Genomic DNA, 17,612 nt, shown 5'->3' on the forward strand with positions numbered 1-17,612 from the left:
ACTTGATGGTAAACTGTGCCTTAGTAAATATTTAAAATATTAAAATCTGTCTTGCACAAAAAAATTTGATTTGTCAATTCTTGACATGGAAACTGCATTGTTTGGATTTACCCCATTAAACGGGGCTAAATTCACATGCAGATTATTGTGGCAATAACCCATCCGAAAAATCTAACATGGATCTGCTTAAATAACAATAAATAAATATATTATTATTTATTTTATTTTTTTTACTGCAGATGTGGGCCACGGAAAAGTAGCCCTGCACCACACTCTTATGAAAGCTGTCTAAAAAGAACAGTAGTATAAGAAATGAAAGCTGCACTGTGATTGAATGCTATGGGCAACAAAGACAGATTTTATTTTAGACTTTCTTAAGAATGTGGTGGTCACTTGCCCTATGATGTAATGTCACGTGGTCCATTTCAATCACCAGCCCTGTCCTACTTTATTGAGTATATTGTGGATGCTGCTAGACAGGGAAACTCAGTACAGGTCTGAATGCATCAACTATTCAGCGCCTGGACATCAACTAGATGAAAACCTTTACAACTGAAGAAATGGCTTGTGAACACGTGTAAACTAATCACACACTGAAACCTGGTTTTACCTTTACCATACACGGTTATTCCCATTTTAATATTGACCCTATGTTACTCTATTCTTTCTTGTAGCCTAAAATGGACTCTGTGCTGAAGGACAGTTACCTAGGCAGCTTTTGTTATCCTCCTGATTCTATTCCCATTTCGGACCTTCTTGAGTCCAAGTCTTCGTCTTCAAGAAAATTGCTATCATCTTCTTTAAAGCACCACAGTCCTCCTTCATATGATATTCTCGAAGCTCCAAATAGCACAGGTAAGATATGAATTGACAAAAAAAATGTGTTTTGGCTTATAATTGGAAAAAATGAGAGAGCCTTGTGCTTAGTCTCCTATATATATATATATATATATATATGTATATATGTATATATATATATGTGTGTGTTGTAGGCAGTGTGTGCTACAGAGCTCAGTGCAATTTCTGCACAGCGTATATACTCATTGTAAAAAAAAAAAAAATCCCTCCCCTAGAAAGAGTTGTCAAATCAAATGAAAAGTTCTATTTGTGAATGTAACATTGAGTATGATATCAAAGCAAATGGATAGTTTATTACGGAAAACTGACCCCCTGAAGGGAGGCTCTAGTACCCTGCTGTACCACCTCTAGCTTGGATGTAAGATGTGATATAGGGGACATGGAGACTCTAGTACCCCATTGTACCACCTGTAGCTTGAGTACAAGATATTTTGTGATACGGGTGGGCATGGAGGCTCTAGTACCCTATTGGGCTGCCTCTAGCTTGGATGTAAGATGTGATGAAGGGGACATGGAGCCTCTTGTACCCTTTTGCACCGCCTCTAGCTTGCATAGAAGATGTAATACAGGCGGGCATGGAGACTCCAGTACCTTGTTGTACCGCATCTAGCTTGGATACAAGATATGATACAGGCCGGCATGGAGGCATACAGGTTCGATATGGTATCCTGCAGTATATTGTAACTGAGCCACTAGATTGTGCAAACTCGTAGGCTATCAAGGTTCCAAACATGTTCTGTTGGTAATAAATCTGGCGACCGGGCAAGCCGCAAAACTGTGACAATGTTGTGGAGACATTCTTGTGACAGCCTTGTGTGTGCAGTAGAGCATTATTCTGATGGAAAATGCCTATTGGAAGCGGCCATGAGAGGAACACATGTGGCTGTAGGATGTCCTGAACATATTGTGGAGCTGTCATTGTCCCTCGTACCGCTACTAGGAATGACCGACTGTGGTCATTCCTAGTAGTGATACCAGCAGTGGGGGCAGTGTGTCATTCCATAGCAAAGACAGGATTGAGGTGCTCACCCATAGGTCTCTAGTCACGAATATGGCGTCGTCAGCACCCAAACTAAATATGCATTTGTCGCTGATGACAGCCCGCGATGGTTGCGCCATCATTTCCTGGAGGCGGGATTTATGAATCACGTAAGTGGTCTTCTGTGGGCAACCAAGGACAGCAGGACGGGTGGCGGAGCTCCAGGGAGCAATAGGAGGAGCCGGACAGAGCCTGTTAGGTAAGTAAAATAAGACCTATTGCCTCTTTTGGGGAAAAATTGATATAAGACCGGATCTTATTTTGGGGGAAACACTGTAACTGCATGCTGACTTTTGCGGTAAAATGGCAACTCCTACTAGGTGCTTAATTTTATTTTGACAGTGAGTGTTGTTTCACCAAAATCTGAAAGTACTCTTTAAGGGTTAAAACACATGGGCGTGATTTATTATCATTCTGTGGGTGTGGGCTTATCTTCCCACAGTTTTTTCAAACTCCTGCGTTATGGTGCAGAATTTGAAAGGCCGGGAAAAAAAAATGCTCATGTACAACTATGCTCTGTAGCGGCGAGCATAGTTGCGCATACGACTGTCTGAAACCACCCTAAGATACTACATGCTGATTTGAGTGGCCAGTGCTGCTCATGTGGACAACACTGGTCAATCAAAGCAGCATGTAGTGTTTTAGGACTCATGCCCACTGCCATGTGCGTAAAACTGTGGGTCTTCCTGTAGCATTTTACACATTTTGCCGCCATATGCTCTCCTGGCAGAGGCATTGTGTGGCCCTGCGCATGCCACGCGAATCACACGGACAAGAGCAGTGTGATATATATTTTTTTTAATTTAAATTCCCTGCTTTGTTCAGAGTGGAAACTCGTATGAAAACACTGCCCATACAAGGGTATAGGGCTCATACTGCATACGTACGCAGACAAATAGAGCGTGATGCGATTTATTTCTCTTGTGTATCGATACACAGTATCCACACGCTGGTATGCATCGATCAATGAAAGTCCATTGACTTTCATTGACTCCGTTCACCACGTATCACACACGTGATATGCAGTGAAAACACGGTTGTGGAAATGAGCCCTTTAAACTAATGATGATTAGGGATGAGCGAGTATACTCGCTAAGGCACTACTCGTCCGAGTAATGTGCCTTAGCCGAGTATCTCCCTGCTCGTCCCTGAAGATTCGGGGGCCGCCGTGGCTGACAGGTGAGTTGCGGCGGGGAGCAGGGGAGAGCGGGCGGGAGAGAGGGAGAGAGAGATCTCCCCTCCGTTCCTCCCTGCTCTCCCTCCGCAGCTCCCCGCCCCGCGCCGGCCACCGAATCTTTCGGGACGAGCGGGGAGATACTCGTCTAAGGCACATTACTCGAGCGAGTAGTGCCTTAGCGAGTATACTCGCTCATCCCTAATGATGATGCATACAATGTACAGCATGCCTCAGGTAGCCAGAGAAGCTTGTGCGGCCATGTTTGTCTGTCCAGGCCTGGATGGTCACTTTAATAAAGAGAACTAAGACATGAATACATTGTACTGGGAGCAGTAAAAAGAGATTTAATTTCCTGTAGCTAAAAATAATCACCTTTGGAACCCTTGTATTTCTTCATTTAACGGACACATACTGTGTACCTATGTGTGTATAATAACATATAATGTTCGTTGTGCTGGAAAGTTTTCAGAACACACCGTGCATGAAAGCTTTCTTTGTTGCCACAGACTGGTCAGGTTGCCCATGCTGTATCCTGTTAAAGGCATATTCCGGTAATTCAAAGTAAAAGTTATACTTCATAAAGCGATAACATGTCATTTGTAATATAATGTTAGAACTTGTTTTACAAAGCTGCAGAGATATCCCTTTACCTGTGGCCCCACCCCTGCTCAGTTCTCCATTGGTATTTAATGATTATGACCTGTGGGTTCCGCTGTTTTACTGGTCGGGCATGCTCAGTGCCATCACATTCTGTAATGATGATTGGATGAACAGTCATTAATGCGCACTTGTTGGTAACTAGTAGTGGGGCATTGTGGGAGATGTCGTTTTTGCACTCCCAGCAGACGTTTTACATAACCATGTGGAAATGTGAAGCTGGCTGAAAGACCGGGGTGGAACAGGACCGCAAAGAAGGTACTGGAGTTCAGTTTGACGATTTAGATGGAATAATGGTAATTGGTGGAAACGTTAGGGACATTTTGAAAATTCTGCCCAGTCTCTGGAACACCCCTTTAACCATAAGCCCACAATGGCCAATGGAGCAATGCAAGAAGGTGGGTCTGATGAATCGTGTTTTCTGTTACATTTTGTGCACAGCCCAGGTGCTTGTGTGTCCCATGCCTCCGAAAGAGATGGCACCAAGTGCACTGTGGGGAAAAACACCAGCCACATTGTGATGCCATGAGCAATATTCTGCTGGAAAACCTTGTGTCTTGGCATTCATGTGGAAGTTACTCTGACACATACCGCCTACCAAAACTTTGTTGCCCGCCAAGTACTCCCCTTCATGGCCAGTGGGATTGCCCTCTTTCAGCAGGATAATCCACTCTGCCACCCTCTAGGACTGGTTCTAGGAACATGACAGAGTTCAAGGTATTGACTTGGCCTCCAAGTTCTCCAGATCTAAATTCAATCAAGCATTTGTGGGATGTGATGGAAAAAGTAGTCCATGGAGGCCTCACCTGACAACTTACAGGACTTTAAGGATCTGCAGCTAACGTCTAGCTGCCAGATACCACAGGACATCTTCAGAGGTCTTGTGGAAATCATGGCTGGAGGGGGAATTTGTGTGTATTTGTCTATATAGATATATTATGCAAACTTTCTGAGCCGTCTGTCTTTAAATCCATTGTTGTTCAACCTATTTTCTGTACTTGGCTTTTTACAATGAGTCGTTGAATTTTTTGACGTTTTAACACAACAGCTCTTGTCTCTGCACTGAAGACTCTTCAGGAGAAGATTTCCCGTCTAGAACTGGATAAGTCTAAAGCCCAAAACCATGTAACAAGCCTGCCTATGAAGACAACAGAATGTAAGAAGGTTTGGTTTAACAAAGAGAAGAGTGACTCTGTTCAGCATGAAACTGTAAGACAGAAGAATGGTAAGCTTTTCATTTGGTAATTGTTAGACATTTTGAGAATAAAATGTCTTAAGTTTTTGTGGCGTAATTTACTGAGTTGTTTTTAATAAAGGAGTATGACAAGGCTGGTGTTGATTACATAGGTCTGCTATTGCACGCTTCATATGCAGGATTACAGGCACCGACCTGGCCCCTAAGCCTGGGGGGCCTTTGGGCCCCCCTGCGCCACAATAAGTTCTATCACTGCCCCTACTCCCTATCTCTCATGCCGAAGCTACTTTTATATTCCACTCACAAAGGTACTCGCAGCATACACGGTGCTTCTCACTGATAACAGCGCTCAGCCACTTCACTGGCGCTTGCACTACTTACATGGTGCGGAAGCTAGGGGAGAAGCTGAGCTGCTGTTATTAGTGAGAAATGCTACGTGTACCTGTGTGAGTGGAAAATAAAAGTGCAGGATGTGGATTACTTGAGGGCACTGAGGGGCCACAGTGGCAATAATGTGGGTAATCCTGCCCCCTTTGTGCCCTTAGACACTAATAGTGGTCCCCTCTCTCCTACCTGTGGTCCCTTCTGCGCCTTCACACCCTTATAGTGGCCCGGTCACTATTAGCTGTAATGGCATAGAAGGGGGCCACAATTGGGGTGTGAGGGCACAGAAGGGGCTAGTATTATAATATGAGAGAATGATGATTGGGGCATTTAAATGCCATTGCCAAAACTAAATTGAGTTGTATTTGAACAGCTGCAATCAGTGAGAACACAGATTGCATGTGAGTGTCAGCTATTTAAGACAGCCAGCACCTGTCGTGCAGGGAGTGGGATCGGCTTCCAATCGTGCTCCATACAAACTCCACACCCAAGGGGGTGCTGAGTAGGCCTATGGGGTTAATCTTTTAAAATTCTAGTGCTGCAACATTTATGGTAGTTCACATGCTGCATATTTGAGTGCAGATTCATTCCAAAATCTCTAGCATATTTTGCACTGCAGATTGTGGTGTGGATTCGCCCCATTTGATATGGATTTTAACACTGTTTTTACCGTGAATCTGCAACAGATTTCACCAGATCAATAATAGGAATAAAGTCTCTTGCAGATCTTCATCAAAATCTGCACCAACGGTTGAGATTTTGACATGGATTTTGGTGCGGATTTTCCACTGTTGAAAATCCGCACCAATTATGCTACGTGTGAACATACCATTAAGAGACCCAGTGATACAGCAGAATGTCTCAGCAGACCACGGACAGCAGCAGTGAAGAACAGTAGGGGTGGGGGCTCAAGCTGAAGCTTTCGCACCCAGGCCAGTGGGCCGTTGGCTACGCTCCTGATAGCGGGCACTACATGTTCCCTGAACTGTAAGATAAGAAAAATTATTTCATCATTACAGCTTCTAAATATTCTAAAGAAAAATAAATTTCACATTCTCCTTTTCCTTTGAGATGTATTGATGCATAATATAAGGGTACTCAGAAGGTTTCACCTGAGTGTCGGCCATTCTGTCTTGCTGTCAGTCTAAGGCCTGTTTCACATCTGCATTAGAACCTTGGGTCTGAGGTTCCATCGCAAATTCAACTGCAAATACTGGAAGAAAAATCGCTGCATGAATAGCATTTTCTTCTGTCCCAAAACTGGCCATTATAGTCAATTACAGTTGCGGGCGGAGGAGGAAAGCATAATCCAAAGTGCGGATATGAGACCAACGTAATGTACCTCAGCATGTCTCAGAATTTTGGTAAAAAAGAAAAAGGTTTTTTGGGGGGAAGATGTAGTAGACACACCTATACCCTTGTGTCTGAGGGGGCCTAAAGGCCTATTTGCTGCATGAGGCCACACCAATATTCTGAATGACACTTGATAGTTAGGAACCCTCTTGCACATTATGCATTGGGGCTTAGAAGCTTTAATATATGTTGAGTCAAACAGTAGAGTGTAGTTATATGGTTACTGTTAGACTCTTTTATACAAGCCTTGTAACAATAACTGGAAATTAAAAGCCAACCCAGATTTTATACACAGATAGCTGTTTCAGGGCATTTGCCTCTCATCAGTGTAAGAGGAGCATGAATGGCCTTATGGCCTGTTTCACACGGGCTGCAAAATTTGCACGATTTTGTAGTGCTACGACATCACTACAAAACACATGTATGTGAAGCCCATGGTTTCCAATGGGTTGTTTCACATGAGAGATGTTTTGTAGCCTGAAAGAACCCATTGGAAACCATGGACTTCCCATACATGCATTTTGTAGCCATGTTGCATGTCTACAAAATTGTGCAATTTAGTAGCCCAAGTGAAACAGGCCCTAAAGTCTCCTCACTCACTCACTCACCTTCTAGGTGCTCTACTTAAGGAGAAAAGATAGCGTTCCTGAGCCACATCACAGGCCTCTGGCTAGTCATGCGAGAATTCTACTGCACATTGATGAGGGGCAAACACCCTGAAACGGCTGTCTGTGTATGGATTCTGGTTTGGCTTTCAATTGCCAGTCATTGTATAGGGAGTCTAATATTGAATTGCAGGAATGCTGCCTTTTAATAGGTGGCGCTGCAGAGGTATTGTTCCATCTTCTTTATTTGCATTTATCGTGGATCATTGCTAAGCAACAGTAGAAAAGAAAAATCTGCCTCCTTTTTCTTTTGTGCAAGAAAAATATGGATGACACGTGGAAATTAAAAAAAAAAAAAACAGATACAGGCAACACATATGGCTGACACACGGACATACACAGGAATTACAATCTGTCTCCTTTTTTTTTGCGGCCCATAATTCATCTGAATAAGGTCCAAGACTGCAGCGGTTGCATTCGGATACTTGTGTATGTGGGAGTCCCATTACTACATTAGAGGACATCAGTTCAGAAAATGGTAAGTGACCTTTTGGTGTTCTTTGTGAAGATTTTGCACTAGGGCCTTGAAACTTCAAGTTACCCTTGGAAATAAAATGTGTATGTGCACCTTTTTGTAATGAAGAATTTCACCTGTGCAAGTGATATATACTATATATATTATACAGTCATTCTTTCTAAATATGTGCTATTGTTTCTTCTCACAATATTAGATGTAATCACCCAGCTACATGCAGCTGAAGAACGTTGTTTGCTTCTTGAGAAGCAGCTAAACTACATGAGGAAAATGATTCTGCGTGCAGAAGTGGATAAGAACACCATTTTGGATCAGCAGGTGATGTTGCATTTCTATAAGTCATAGATCATACATACATACATACCGTACATACATACATGTATCTGGAAAATGTTACATATAGAGAAGATTAATAAAAGTTCAGGAAATGTGCGCATATATCTATATATTTATCTGCCATAACATTGAAACCAGTAAGTGAATAACTGATTATCTTGTGACAATTGGACTTATTAACGGAAGGTGGGATGCATTAGGCAGCAAGTGAACAGTCAGTTCTTAAAGTCGATGTGTTAAAAGTAGTGTTGCTTGCCATGATCGGTCGGGCAATAAAATTTTTGCAAATTCGGATCAGGTCATTATGACCCGATTCTTTGTAAAACGATTTTCTGTTTTTTTGTTTTTTTTTCTAATAAGTGATAGTGTGCTGTGTGTTATCTATGAATGCGAATGCTAGCACTGTTGCTTTTTAATTCTGAGGTCCTAGGTTCAAATCCCAATAAAGGATAACATCTACATGGACTTTGAAAAACTCCTGCCAGATGTTGCCCTTGGTCAGATTTGAAACTAGCACTCAGCAGTGCAAGGCAGCAATGCTAACAACTGAGCCACCACACTTGTATGTTCTGTTCCAGAGAAGCACAAGAATAAACACAAAGAACATAAAAACAGCATCCAGATATTGCACGTGGTCAGATTTGAACCTAGAACTCCAACACTGCAAGGCAGCAGTTCTAACTTATTTTCTTCATCTTCTCTTTTGGAAAAGAAAGAAGAGTGGTGGCTCAGTGGTTAACACTGCTGTCTTGCAGTCCTGGAGTTTTGGGTTCAAGAACAACAGATTCTCCTCTTCTGGAGCAGAATGGATAGGTGTGGGGGCTTGGTTCTTAGCACTAGTGCTTTGTAGTGCTGGAGTTGTAGGTTCAAATCTGATCAAGGGCAACATCTGGACTGAGTTTTTCAAGGTCCATGCAGATGTTATCTTTGATGGGATTTGAACCTAGGATCCCAGGACTAAAAGGTAATGGTGCTAACAACCGAGCCACATTCATAGAAAACGCACACGTTAGTGAGGCCAGTTTTTACTTTCATTGTTTTCAATGCGAGTTGGAATTGGATGTTCTGATTCACGATTATTTTTTGAAAATGGGGCTGGGCAGTCTTAACCCAAATATTTCAATAATCACTCCACTCTAGTAGGAAGCTGGAAAAATAGGCAAGCAGAAGGACCTGAGGGACTTTGTGCCAAATTGTGATGGCTAGATTGGTGGTCAGAGCATCTCCAAAACGGCATGGCTTGTGGAGTGTTTCCAGTATACAGTGTTTAGTACCTACCGAACGTTGTCAAAGAAAGGACATTTGGTGAACTGGGAATGGGGTCATTGGTGTTTAAAGCTTATTAGTGTATTTGGGGATTGAAGACTAGCCTGTCTGGTTCCATCCCATAGAAACGCTTATCAAGCACACATTGTTGAAAAATGACAATGACAGAAAGGTGTCAGAACACAGACTGCATCTCAGCATGTTGCGTATGAGGCTGCTTATCCACTAACTGCTCAGAGTGCCCATGCCGACCCCTGTTCACTGCTGACAGTGCCATATCATAGGGATGGCCAGGTGCACATGTTTTACTTACCTGAGGAGCAGACGACACAAGGATACACTATAGGATGAGGACAAGCTGGTGGAGGCAGTGTGGTGATCTGGGAAAATGAGTCCTGGCATTTATGTAGTGTAGATGTTACTTTGACATGTACCACCTACCTAAACATTGTTGCACTCCAAGTATACCCTTAAGGGCTCATTCACACGACCGTATGCTTAAAACATTGCGTAGATCATGCAGCGTTTTACGGGTCTATGTGAGACGGTTGAGAGATGAACATAGTTAAAATTGATGTCGGACCTGGGATACTTCACATGCCTCTCATAGACTTTATTGGAGAGCATGTCCGCAGAACTCTGAAAAGATTCAGATTTTCATGCCTCTTGCCAACTTCAGAGGTGGCACCTCTGGATCGCTGGAGTGGGTGAGTATAAAAAATACATCTACCGGCCCTAAACTTAATTTCTGGTGCAGTGGCGACATGACAGGTTCCCTTTAACCCATTACCAACACAGGACATGTGTTTATGTTCTGGGCGGCTGGTACCTAGCTCATCAGGATGTAGATGTTCTGCCCCAGCGATCACACTGCAGCAGCGAGAGTTTGCAGCCTTTACATTGCGCTCTCTCTCTCTCCACCCACCGCAGTGTGCTGTCACCGGTTGGAGAGCGCGCTTTCAGGAGAATTCTCTGAAAAATAATAAAAATGACCAGCGATCTGAGTTAGTAGTACAAAAAGTAGTGTAGGCGTCCTGTCAGTGTAGCCAGTGTGAGCTGTCAGTATATTAGTGCAGTTAGTAAAGTGTGATCAGTGGGTCAGTGTAGTGTCTGATCTGATTCTGTCAGCGTATCCGTCAGTGTGTTTGTTTGGGTGCATAAGGGGTTTACTGCGGAGGAGGCTTATGCAATCATTGTGTCTGAGTCAGACTCTGCAAGTGACGATGACACCAACTTTTTTGGCTTTATCCTCTTCATCAAGTGAGTCTGAACCCCCTGTAATCCTGAGAAGACGTCCAAGGACTGCTACTTCAGAGGACCCCAATTCATCTGATGCTCAGTGGATTATCCCAGAAAATTTCAGACCCCAGATCCCTGACTTTTCTGGAAACTCAGGGATACAATGTAATACAGCATGGCTCAGAAGGGTGGACTTTTTCAAGTTTTTCTTTTTTTTTATTATTTATTTGTATTTTATTATTTTTTTAATAATCCTAGGATTTCATCTGAGAAAACCCCAACTGCAGCTTTGCAAAACCCCACAAGTGGACCCCTGTGGGTGCATCAGACATAAAAAAAAAATAGGGGCCATTACATTAAGCATGGAGGCTAGTAAAGAAGCCGAGCATTAAAGCTTACTGAAGCACTAATAGTTTATATGACACGCCAATGATCCGCGTGGGGTGATCATAAAATGCCTGCATTATATTGACAATATGCAGTGCCCACCCAGCGATGTCCCCAAATATGATCATTTATATAAAATCAGAACCATAATAGAGCATTTTAATGCTAAGTTTGCCAAGGCGTACACCCCTGAGATAAACCTTTATGTAGATGAGTCCCTGGTGCATTTCAGTGGAAGGCTTTCATTCCACCAGTACCTGCCCAGTAAGAGGGCACAGTATGGTGTGAAAATGTACAAGCCATGGTAGAGCACATCAGGGTACTTCCGGATTTATGAAGGAGAGGACACCAGTATTTTATCCCCAGAATTTCCTCCCTATTAGAAATTAAAGGAAAAATTGTATGGGAACTGGTGCCCCCACTACTGGGGTTACCATCTCTGCCTGGATAATTTTTACACCAGTGTAAAATAACTGCAACATGTGGCACTGTTAGAAAAATGCAGAGTAACCCCCCTAAGTCGCTGCTTCAAACTCTCAGCAGGGGTGAGAGCCGGGCGCTATGCAGCAACAAAGTATTGTGTGTCAAGTATAAGGACAAAAAGGATGTCCTTATATTGAACACAATGAATGGCCATAGCAGCACCCCCTGCCCAGTACAAGGTACTAGTAGAGAGACCCCCCCAAGCCAGACTGCATCCTTGACTACAATAAGTAAGGGAGGGCTTGACCTGTCTGATCAAGTACTCGAGCTGTACAATGCCTTGCGGAAAAGAAGGGTGTGGTATATAAAACTGGTCATGCAGATAGTACAGATGGCACTGTAGAATGCCTACATGCTATATCGATGTGCAGGCCAGAGGGGCAGCTTTGAATTACAGGAGGAGTTCATCAAGGCCTTAAAGGGGTTGTCTCGCGAAAGCAAGTGGGGTTAAGCACTTCTGTATGGCCATATTAATGCACTTTGTAATATACATCGTGCATTAAATATGAGCCATACAGAAGTTATTCACTTACCTTCCCTGCGCTGGCGTCCCTGTCTCCATGGCTCCGTCTAACTTCAGCGTCTAATCGCCCGATTAGACGCGCTTGCGCAGAAGGGTCTTCTGCCTTCGGGTCTGTCCGGCAGCAACGGCGTTCTGGCTCCGCCCCCTTCTACGCGTCATCGAGTAGCTCCGCCCCGTCACGTGTGCCGATTCCAGCCTCCTGATTGGCTGGAATCGGCACACGTGACGGGGCGGAGCCACGCGATGACGCGTAGAAGGGGGCGGAGCCAGAACGCCGCTCGTGCCAGACCGAGCCGAAGGCAGAAGACCCTTCTGCGCAAGCGTGTCTAATCGGGCGATTAGACGCTGAAATTAGACAGAGCCATGGAGACGGGGACGCCAGCGCAGGGAAGGTAAGTTAATATCTTCTGTATGGCTCATATTTAATGCACGATGTATATTACAAAGTGCATTAATATGGCCATACAGAACTGCTTAACCCCACTTGCTTTCGCGAGACAACCCCTTTAATATTTGGGGACCTGGACGTGGGGAGGCCAGTACTTCTGGAAGCTAGGCCACACATATTGTACCAGGACAACACTTTCCTAGTGAAATTCCCTCCACTGGTAAGAAGGGAAGGACCCCAAAAATGTGCAGAATCTGTTTCAGACGAGAGATAAGGAATGCCACCATTTATCACTGTGAAACCTACCCCACACAACCCAGCCTGTGCATTAAAGATTGCTTCAAAATGTATTGCATGTCCCTGGAATTTTAATATTATGAATGCATCGGACCATTGTTATAATTTACTCTTATGTACTCCGCACAGCTTGTACATAAAGCCACATGTCGCTCTATAGAATCATAGAATGGTAGAGTTGGAGGGGACCTCCAGGGTCATCTGGTCCAACCCCCTGCTCAATGCAGGATTCCCTAAATCATCCCAGACAGATATTTGTCCAGCCTTTGTTTAAACACTTCCATTGAAGGAGAACTCGCCACCTCCTGTGGTAACCTGTAGCACTCATTGATCACTCTCATTGTCAGAATTTTTTTTCAAATATCTAATTTGTCTCCTCCCTTTCGGTTTCATCCCATTGCTTCTAGTCTTTTCTTGTGCAAATGAGAATAGGGCTGATCCCTCTGCACTGTGACAACCCTTCAGATATTTGTAGACCGCTATTATGTCCCCTCTCAGCCTTCTTTTTTGCAAGCTAAACATTCCCAGATCCTTTAACCGTTCTTCATAGGACATGATTTGCAGACCGCTCACCATCTTGGTGACTCTTCTCTGAACTTGCTTCAGTTTGTCTGTCTTTTTTTAAAGTGGGTGCCTAGAACTGGACACAGTATTCTAGATGAGGTTTGACTAAGGAAGAGTAGAGGGGGATAATTACCTCAGATGATCTAGACTCTATGCTTCTCTTATCACATCCCAGAATTGTGTTTGCCTTTTTTGGCTGCTGCATCACATTGTTGACTCATGCTCAGTCTATGATCTATTAGTATACCCAAGTCTTTATCACATGTGTTGCTACTTAGCCCATTTCGTCCCATTCTGTATGTGCTTTTTTTCATTTTTTTTGCCCAGATGTAGGACTTTGCATTTCTCCTTGCTAAATGCCATTCTGCTAGCCGCTGCCCACTATTCAAGCTTTTCTAGATCTTTTTGAATACTCTCTCTCTTCCCTAGTGTTAGATATCCCTCCTAGCTTTGTGTCGTCTGCAAATTTGATCAGTTTCCCATCAATTCCCTCCTCCAGATCATTTATAAAAATGTTGAACAACACTGGAACCAGGACAGAGCCTTGTGGTAGCCCACTTGATATATTCTTCCACTTTGATGTGCAGCCATTTATGACCATTCTTTGAATTCATTTAAGTTAGCTAAGTGTTCCCTCACCATGTCTTTGCTTATAGATAGCCTGCATTCTTTTATTCCCAACTTCAACATGGAAGATCATTTGATGTTACATCTACTTTCTGAGAGAAAACAGATACAAAATAGAAATTTAAAAGTTCAGCCTTCTCAACATCATTCTTTACCAATTCACCATTTTCAGCCTGTAAGCATCCAATAGCATCTTTGACTTTTCTTTTGCTTTTGACATATCCCCAAAATCTTTTTGAATTGCTTTTGTCCTTTTTTGCAAGCCTCAATTCATTATTAGCATTAGCTTTTCTGACACTTGCCCTACAGTTTCTGCAGACCGCATTATATTCTCCTTTGGATATTCCCCCCCCCCCCCCTCTTTCCATTTGATAAACATATTTTTCTTTGTTTTTAACATGTGTGCAAGTTCTGTGTTCACCCTTCCTGGTCTCTTTAAATGCTTCCCATTCTTCCTTCTTTTAGGGATTGCTAACAGTTGTGCTTTGAGAATCTCATTTCGCAATATTTCCCAATGTTCTTGGACATTTCTGTCCTTAAAGGGGTTCTGTCATTACAATCTGTATTTTTTTTCTCCAGTAAATCTGCCCCGCTGGCACAACCTGTGGTAAATAACACATATAAAACGTTTTTTTCAGAAGTAGTACTTACCTAGGCTCCATTTTTCACCTCCATGCTCTGTTTACATCTTCAGCCCCTCCTGCTAGGAGGTCATCTCCCAGCACCCCTTGCTGTGCTGACCACTTCCGCCCTCACAAAGCTACTTCCGCCCATCCAGTGCAGTGAATAGTCCTGCCTGCAGTCTACCAAAATCTGCTAGTGTTTCTCCCTGGGTCTCTGAACACCCAGAGTTTCCCAAGGGCCTCCAGATCTTCCCTGCAATCTCACAGTAGCCACTCACAGTAGCCACTCACTGTAGCCACTCACTGTAGCCACTCACTGTAGCCACTCACTGTAGCCACTCACTGTAGCCACTCACTGTAGCCACTCACTGTAGCCACTCACTGTAGCCACTCAAAGCAGTCACTCAAAGCAGTCACTCAAAGCAGTCACTCAAAGCAGTCACTCAAAGCAGTCACTCAAAGCAGTCACTCAAAGCAGTCACTCAAAGCAGTCACTCAAAGCAGTCGCAGTCACTCATAGCAGTCACTCATAAAAATCACTCACAGTAGTCACTCCACATGGTAAAAACAGGAATATTCCCCATGCAATGTATTGTATGAGTGTATGTATATATACATTTATCTATGCGTATATGTATCAAGATGTGTGTGTATAGATATATGTATGTATGTGTGTGTGTGTGTATATATATATATATATATATATCTATATATATAAAATTGAATGTATGTCTGTCTGCGTGCGTGTCTGCGTGCGTGTCTGTTTGTCCTTTATGCGCTACTACACCATTCATCCGATCGCCATGAAACTTTGGGAAGTTGTGAAGTACACTCCTGGGAAGATTATAGGCATAGTACAAATATCCTACGATAAATGGCGCGCGAGCGTCGTCGAAAGTTACGCCCCCCCCCCACGTAGATCGAGTAAGTAAGCCACCTGCTATTGTGATGTCATCACTGATGTCATCAACATCGGACGCCCTTGAACATGCCCCAACATGTTCTATAAAGCTGCATTGTGATGTCATTAAGGCTGTATTATGACACGTACAGCTTGGAACCACTAGAGCACGCCAGCCAATTACCATTGGAGTTGGAAGTGGGTAAACAAGTACTAGGATAGCTTCCTAAGAAGCCACAGCAGCCGGATAAATTGTATGTTCCACCCAACGGCTATTTTATTCAGCCCGCAAGGGGGAAGCAGCGGCCTACAAAATCTAATTCTCTCATTTCCTGATGTCATAGATAGATAGATAGATAGATAGACTGTATGCAATAACCCAGATAGATAGATAGATAGATAGACTGTATGCAATGACACGTACAGCTTGAAACCATAAATACTAGAGCATGCCAGCCATTTACAGTCAGTCTCCATTGGAGTTGGAAGTGGGCAAACATGTACTAGGCCAGTGATGGCGAACCTTTTAGGGACCGAGTGCCCAAACTACAACCCAAAACCCACTTATGTATCGCAAAGTGCCAACACGTCAGGGGGCAGGGCTTATCACAACGTATGATTTTACCCCCGTCGTTCTAAAAAGGACAAGGCTGTTTCAGAATAGACCGGGTGCAGATTCTGACTGCTTTTTGGACGCGGAAATACTGCAGAATGTCCTCAGCGGAGATTTCTGTGGAAAATTCTGCAGCATTTCCGCATCTAAAAAGCAGTCAAAATCTGCACCCGGTCTATTCTGAAAGAGCCCTGCCCATTTCTGCCACATGTACACATACCCCAGCGGTAATAGTGACACCTTCACCCCAGCGATAATAGTGACATCCCACAGCAGTAATAATAGTGACACTCCCCCCATTAGTAATAAGAGTGACATACCCCAGCGGTCCCCCAGCAGTAATAATGCCCGCTCCCCCCCCCAGCGGTTCCCCCAGCAGTCATAATACCCCCCCCCAGTGGTCCACCAGCAGTCACAATGCCACCCCCAGCTGTCCGCCAGCAATAATAATGCCCCCCTCCCCCCAAGCGGTTCCCCCAGCAGACATAATGGCTCCCCCCCAGCGGTTCTCCTGGCAGTCATCATGCCCCCCTTCCCCCACAGAGATTTTCTTGGCAGTCACCATGCCTCCCCTCCCCCCAACGATTCTCCCAGCAGTCATGCCTCCGCTCCCCCGCCAGCGATTCTCCCAGCAGTCAGAATGTCTCCCACCCCCCCCCCAGCGATTCTCCCAGCAGTCAGAATGTCTCCCATCCCCCCCAGCAATTCTCCCAGCAGTAAGAATGTCTCCCCCTCCCCCCCCAGCAATTCTCCCAGCAGTAAGAATGTCTCCCCCCCCCCCCCAGCGATTCTCACACAACGGCTATTTTATTCAGCCTGCAAGGGGGAAGCAGCGGCCTACAAAACCTCAGTGGTCCCCCCCCCAGCGGTTCCCCCAGCAGTCATAATACCCCCCCCCCCCAGTGGTCCACCAGCAGTCATAATACCCCCCCCCCCCCAGTGGTCCACCAGCAGTCACAATGCCACCCCCAGCTGTCCGCCAGCAATAATAATGCCCCCCTCCCCCCAAGCGGTTCCCCCAGCAGTCATAATGGCTCCCCCCCAGCGGTTCTCCTGGCAGTCATCATGCCCCCCTTCCCCCACAGAGATTTTCTTGGCAGTCACCATGCCCCCCCTCCCCCCAACGATTCTCCCAGCAGTCATGCCTCCGCTCCCCCGCCAGCGATTCTCCCAGCAGTCAGAATGTCTCCCACCCCCCCACCCCCAGCGATTCTCCCAGCAGTCAGAATGTCTCCCATCCCCCCCCCAGCGATTCTCCCAGCAGTCAGAATGTCTCCGATCCCCCCCCAGCGATTCTCCAAGCAGTCAGAATGTCTCCCATCCCCCCCCAGCGATTCTCCCAGCAGTCAGAATGTCTCCCATCCCCCCCAGCGATTCTCCCAGCAGTAAGAATGTCTCCCCCTCCCCCCCCAGCAATTCTCCCAGCAGTAAGAATGTCTCCCCCTCCCCCCCCAGCAATTCTCCCAGCAGTAAGAATGCCCCCCCCCCCCCAGCGATTCTCACACAATGGCTATTTTATTCAGCCTGCAAGGGGGAAGCAGCGGCCTACAAAACCTCAGTGG

General features: G+C 44.8%; 1 protein-coding gene across 1 annotated transcript in view; it reads left to right on the plus strand.

The window, feature by feature from the left end:
* CEP57L1 (centrosomal protein 57 like 1) overlaps positions 1-17,612 on the plus strand; it is a 44,056-nt gene that overhangs the window by 6,997 nt on the left and 19,447 nt on the right. Inside the window, exons 2-5 of the mRNA XM_066607597.1 lie at positions 675-855; positions 4,780-4,956; positions 7,723-7,806; positions 8,000-8,121. Of these exons, the coding sequence (XP_066463694.1) occupies positions 675-855; positions 4,780-4,956; positions 7,723-7,806; positions 8,000-8,121 (564 nt within the window). The remainder of the gene's footprint in view (positions 1-674; positions 856-4,779; positions 4,957-7,722; positions 7,807-7,999; positions 8,122-17,612) is intronic.

Source organism: Eleutherodactylus coqui, chromosome 1 (assembly GCF_035609145.1).
Source record: "Eleutherodactylus coqui strain aEleCoq1 chromosome 1, aEleCoq1.hap1, whole genome shotgun sequence".
Taxonomy (NCBI): Eukaryota; Metazoa; Chordata; class Amphibia; order Anura; family Eleutherodactylidae; genus Eleutherodactylus; species Eleutherodactylus coqui.